This window comes from Maylandia zebra, linkage group LG14, assembly GCF_041146795.1.
Source record: "Maylandia zebra isolate NMK-2024a linkage group LG14, Mzebra_GT3a, whole genome shotgun sequence".
In the NCBI taxonomy this organism is placed as follows: domain Eukaryota; kingdom Metazoa; phylum Chordata; class Actinopteri; order Cichliformes; family Cichlidae; genus Maylandia; species Maylandia zebra.
The window spans coordinates 25,271,420-25,277,573 of record NC_135180.1 but is presented as its reverse complement, the minus strand read 5'-3'; the positions used below and the strand labels follow the sequence as shown (position 1 = coordinate 25,277,573).

Below are 6,154 nucleotides of genomic sequence, written 5' to 3'. Positions count from 1 at the left end.
CATAGTGTGTTATCATTCTGGAAGCAGCCATTAGAAGATGGGTACATTGTGATGAGAAAGGAATAGTCATAGTCAGCCACAACACTCAAGTAAGCTTTGGGGCGAGGTGAATGATGATAAACTCGTACTGAGGGGTCCAAAGAGAGCTAACAAAATATCCCTCACACTATTACACCCACTCCAGCAGCTGAACCACTGATACAAAGCAGGATGGATCCATGCTTTCATATTGTTTGTGCCACATTGTCACTTTACCATTTAACGGTGCAGTACCAGGCAATGTTTTTCCCAACCTTCTGTTGACTAATTTTAGTGATCTTGTGTAAATTGTAGCTTCAATTTCATGTTGTTTAGAGGGACTCTTCTTCATTGTACCAAGTGCTTACTTGCCTTCCTTATCAGCACAAAACAGTCAGGCCATTGTCTTCTGACCTCTGACATCAACAAGGCCTTTTCACCCAGAGAACGGGATATTTTCGGATCATTCTGTGGAAATCATGGCACTATCACTCTGCCTGACGTACAAGTAAACACTTATACCTGTAATACTTCTAATCTTTTTTCAACAGTAGCAAAGCAAGTTCAGGTTGATACCCGACCTCCAAAGTGTCATCTTAGTTGGGATATCATAAATACACACACGCATTGGCAAAAGGCATGCTGGTTTGCATTTGGGCATGCAACAACAGCTTCAGTCCTTTCACAGGTATGCTGATTGCCAATGAGGTGTGAACTTTCCCTACCTGTCCAGCAGTGTTTTGTCTGGTGTTAGAGTGAGGGTTCTTCTTTCTCAAGCACGCTGCTGGCTCATATGGGTGTGGTTAATGGGAAATTTTCCATGAATTGTTTTCTTTTCTTTTTGTTTGTTTGAAGTCTAGGATAATATCCAAAATGTGTCAACGCAGTCTGACTTTACCAAATAAGTGCAATAAATTTTACCACTGTTCTGCTGTGTGGTAGGTCGATGACTGATAGGAGCAAGTAAACACATGTTAATATCAAAGCACATCAGTATCAGCACTGCAGCGCTGTAACCAAGAGTCACATAACGAAATGTTTTTATAACATATTTACTTGGCTGCAGGAGCAGGAAAACGCATAACTGGTTGCGTGACTTTTCTTGCAAACTGCTCCATGTTCTGCACAAACAAACAGTTTCATGCTTGTAAAAAGCACTTGAAGCTTTCCAGAGCACTTAAATCGTCCCAGAAGTGCAGTGTTTTCTATAAGGTTTTGTGCACGTGTCTTGTAATATGTTACTATTCAATATCATGAGGCTTTTTTAGAGTTCACTGATAACACAGAAAAAATTGGAAACTTATGTAAACAGAAGTTCATATTGCCTTGTGGTTATTACAGCACTGTCACATGACGTGAATGCAGCCACTACAATTTGTAACCTAACCACAGCCTTCTCCTGATTGTTTGTATCACAGGACCACACACTGACATTTTGATTGCATTTGTTGTTTTGCGGTTAGGGATAGTTTTTGGCTAAAGCGGACAGTGCCCCCTGTGATGGATATGGATCCTGTGCCAGGTCCCACTGTAAATCTGTGGAACAAAGTTGTGTGTTTTTGTTTGGCTGTCTTGACTGTGATTACTCTGTGGGCCCTGTACCACCAACAGGGTTCTCTAGAAAAACAAACACAAATTTTCTTTCTCCGCAACTCCCATTACTCTTTACACTTGATTCTTCCTTCTGTTGTCCTCCGTCTTCCCAACAATTATTCAACTAACATTCTGCCTCAGGGTAGTAAAGTAAAGAAAAGGTTATTTTTTTTCTGATTCTAAATTCAGAAACAAGAGAGGAAGATGTTGGAGAAAAAAGGTGAAAGGTGGCTAAGATGGGAGGGAAGAAGCACTGGCAAGCATCCCAACTGTTTGCAAGTCAAGATTTGACGCCCATGCGCAAAAGCACTGATGTTGGCAAGATATCCTGCTTTGGCTGAATTTAACCTTCCTTCCATGTGCATGCAAACAGTAGCTGCTTTTGAAAATTAAAACACCACTACCTAACAAACCAAAATAAAGGCAACAACAGCCACTCACTGGAATAAGGTCTTCATTGCCTTCAGGCTGTCTCATACAGACACACGCACAAACAGCGAATACATACACACACACATTTGCAAAGGCCAGATATGCAGTTTGCACCTCAAAGCCAGGAAATCAAAAGCCGTTTGTATTCACGGGCGCTGTGTGGAGGAAGAGGGTTGGTTGCTTTCCTGTGCCCGCAACACTGCACCGCCGCCGGGTCCTGGCGACAGCTTCACACCCCTGTCTGCTTCAATGGGTCTGTGGCATTGTGACGGACACAAAGGAAGTCTTAGGATAAGCCAGGAGGAAAAGGTGCCACTCTTTATTCCTGACTCGTCCCCTCATTTCCTCCTAGCTGTGCTAAAAGAGAAAGTCAAGAGCAGTGATGAAAACAAGGGGGAGCAGCGAGAACAGAGCTCTGCACGAATGTCTCCAAAACAAGTGGCGTTTGTTCTCTCACACCTCTGCGAACATTTAAGCGAGGGTGCATGCAGCTGGTACAAACATGGTGAAATTATACAAGTGCTTATAAATTGTCGACTGTAAATACAAAGATGTACTGACACAGATATGTGTGGCCCCGTATCTCCTGTATAACTAATTTACTTCCTTCCTTGACACTTATAAATGACCACATTACAGATTTACAAAGGAAGTACAGACAGCAAACATTTACACAGACCAGGGTAAAATATATACCGATAATTTCTCCAGAATGTTTACAACAGATACACAACAGAAGTGATTATCTGCCAAAACTCGGACACAGTGCACCAGTTACTTTGAGGTATCTCATACAAAAAAATCTTCAATATGCGGATTGAGTCACGAAGCAGGTTATAAAGTATGTGCGTTTATGCGTTTAGATCATTTAAAAGCTGATAGTCTTTATTTTGTAATATACACTCGAGTACTCAGAACCTGTTCTGGTGATTCAGTCTGATGATACTGATAATGGATTTTGATAGTAGGCTCATGTATGAAGATCTGCACTAAAAATAGCGACAGTTAAAAACACAAAACTAATCTGGAACATCACAATATTCTGCATAGTCCACCTAAGAGAAACAAAGATATTATTTTTAGTATCATATACACAAAATACTGTCATTATTTTAGTAGGTAAAAGGAGTGAAAGCTTGCGGTAACAGAGCCGTTGGAGACCTTCACCTCAGAGCTGTCAGAATGAAAAAGTAGTTGACCACATTTCACACCCCTTCAGTAATGGATGTAGAAAGAAAGGAGGAGGGATAGATAGCCCTCTAAAGGGAGAGGTCCCAATTTTAGTGCATTACAATGTCTGTATGGCACATCCATGCAGCAATCTCAGGTTCAGTGCATTTAGTTTTTTCCTCTAAAGGAAAAAAAACATCATCCCATGTCCACTTCCTTAGGCACAAGCTCTTAGGTGTTCAATAGCTATTGATTATTAAACATCAGCTTGTGAATAGAAAATGTGCTTCTAAGTCCTATTTTTACTGAACAAATAAATGAACAGGTTTTTAGTGCCTGTAGGAAAACCTATTTCCCCGAGCCTGGTTCATCACAATGATTACTAATGATAAGAAAGAAGAGTGATTGCTCTACCATTTAAAGTACAATACAAGTACAGGACGATACAGTACAGTAGCTTATCAATATCAACAGGCTGCAAGCAAGCGATATTTATCACAGGGTTAAAATGACTATTTATCCTAGTTTTATAAACTGTTGTCCAATGAATTCTACATACAGTGTTCAGGCCACACACACTGCATTTATTTCTGCCAAGTCCAAAATGTTTTCTAAAGCTAAAAGAGATCCACAACCTGGTACACACAGGTATCTCGTTACAGCCTCCGGCCCCCATTCTCCACATACTCAGTTAGGCTGTTAAGCACTGCTTCATCACTCTTTGATTGAAGGACATTCTCTCCTTTCCTCGAAGTCTTTTTAGTGGCCCGTGACAGCTTCCTCCTGAAGGTGTCTCCAGCCAGGAAGTACAGAATAGGATCCACACAGCTATTGAGGCTGGCCAGACCCCGCGTCACCTGATAGGTGGCATAGACGCGGTTATTAAACTCACACATGTCAGGGGTTTGGAAGTACAGCCTGGCCCTCATGTTGAGGTTCTTCATCACATGGAAAGGCAGGTAGGAGACGGCAAAGACTGCAAGCACTATGATAACTAGGTGAATGGATTTCTGCCGCAGAGGCGCATTGTTCATCTCATTGCAGATTAATGCTTTGACAATCATGCCATAGCAGCAAAAAATGACAATAAATGGGATGCAGAACCCAAACACCGTCAAAGTCATACTGTAGATGAAATACCCCGGCAACTCGTCCACTGTGGTGGTGTCGTAACAAGTGGTTGCATTACGCTTTAAGCCAGTCCGGGAATAGTAAAGGATGGGGGACATGCTGATAACAACCAAAACCCACACCAGTGCACTGGTAATAACTGCATTTTTCTTCTTCAGTCGACCCAGAGACTTGAGCGGGTGCACCACCCCAGTGTACCTGTGAACACTGATGCAGGTCAGAAACAGAATACTCCCATAAAGATTCACATGGAATATAAAGCGCTGCAGTCGGCACAGAACGTCCCCGAATATCCAGTCTGTTTTGTTGAAGTAGTAGAAGATGAGGAAAGGCAGTGAGAGGACGTAGCAAAAGTCAGCTAATGCCAGGTTGAACATGTAGACAGAGATGCTGCTCCAGGGTCTCATATGGCAAACAAACATCCAAATGGCCAAGCTGTTGCCCACCAGTCCAGTAATGAAAACTAGGATGTAAACAGTGGGCAGGTAATAGAACTGGAAACCTGTCTTGGTGAGGGAACATCCTCTTGTGTGGTTATGAAGCTCTGTCACATTCATTAGAGAGGTCAAGTTCAAGTCTGTGGTCATGGTGTCAGGGGCAGTGGAACGTCCTTTCACTGCATGAAAGCAAAAGACACATGAGTAAATATTTAGTATCAGTTGAACTAATCTGTTTTTCACACGCTATAGGCTGGCTGCTTTGTTTAAAGATGACCTACGCCTGAATTCAAAAAGCAGTTGTGCGCACACTTGGCATTCAATCGCTTAATTTAGCAGAATTCCTACAGTCCGACAACCACTTGTGACTGAACACACACGGAGCGAGCGGGGGAGTGACAGGCACATTACGGCACTCACCGTTGAGGCTGAGTTGTATTCCACATTCCTGAAGCCTTCACAGTTGGACAGATTTCAGTCAACACGCTGACGGGGCGTCACGAGCTGTCAGGTATTCCTTCCGTCTCCTTCCAGTAATGGAAATTGATTAAAAGTTGCGATTTCCTTCGGGCTGGCGCTGATACACTTTAAGGGAGTGGAAAATCTGCTGTCTGTTCGTCACGCGGGACGACGATTTCCCACAACAGCGGCAGTGGGACGCAACTGAGACAGCTGCAGGCTCTGGCATGAAGAGCAGAAAACAGGATCCGTAAAGAGAAAGGAGGCTCTTTACGCGCGAGAGGGGAGGTGCGCACACACAAAACCACCGCACGGTTCCCAAACGCATTTTCTGCTGCTCCCGCCTCCTCCTTAATCCGAAAGGCGTGCGACAATTCATTCTAAAGAAACATGCCTATAAATAATCGCCTTTGTTCACCTTTGTTAACAATTGATTGTTATGCTAGTTAAACTCACTTGCTTACAGTTGGAGTCCGTTTCAGTTGACGTCCCTGCTGTTAAAATATAACCTACGCAGATCTTAGATTTTATTTAGCTGTAGATTCGTCTAAGTCTAGACTCACAAAGCAAAAAGTTCCCTAAATAACAACACTGTTTTTCAATTTGACATCTAGTGGGAAATGTTAACTATAAGAAGATAAATCAAGGTGATTATCTATTCAAAATATTCCGAAAGTTATTATTGCTCGGCGGTAATCGAAGAAAAACAAATACTATTTAAGTGGGAAGTGGGCAGATTCCTCATTTACTATAGTGATTTGTCATATTTATGGGTTTGTCTTTGCAGCTCTTATTTTGCACGTTCCTGCACCATTACTGTCAAAGCTTAGACAAAATAAAGGCACTAAAAAATCTAATGTGTTTCGTATACATGGAGATCGATGATCAGTTCGTGTCTCCTGAAAAGCTGAGAC

The 6,154-nt window shown here is 42.4% G+C and overlaps 1 protein-coding gene across 1 annotated transcript; it reads right to left on the bottom strand.

Moving 5' to 3' along the window:
* Nucleotides 1-2,048: 2,048 nt before the first annotated feature.
* Nucleotides 2,049-5,827, bottom strand: p2ry1 (purinergic receptor P2Y1). The gene is made up of 2 exons (XM_004543555.5): nt 5,202-5,827; nt 2,049-4,960 (listed from the first exon to the last, which is right to left on the bottom strand). Exon 2 carries the CDS (start codon nt 4,929-4,931, stop codon nt 3,870-3,872), a length of 1,062 nt encoding a protein of 353 aa, XP_004543612.1. The 5' UTR covers nt 4,932-4,960; nt 5,202-5,827; the 3' UTR covers nt 2,049-3,869.
* Between the last annotated feature and the right edge of the window lie 327 nt (nt 5,828-6,154).

Bases quoted from the DNA above. Each gene is read 5' to 3' on its own strand.
- p2ry1 (XM_004543555.5), bottom strand. From the start codon at position 4,931: ATGACCACAGACTTGAACTTGACCTCTCTAATGAATGTGACAGAGCTT.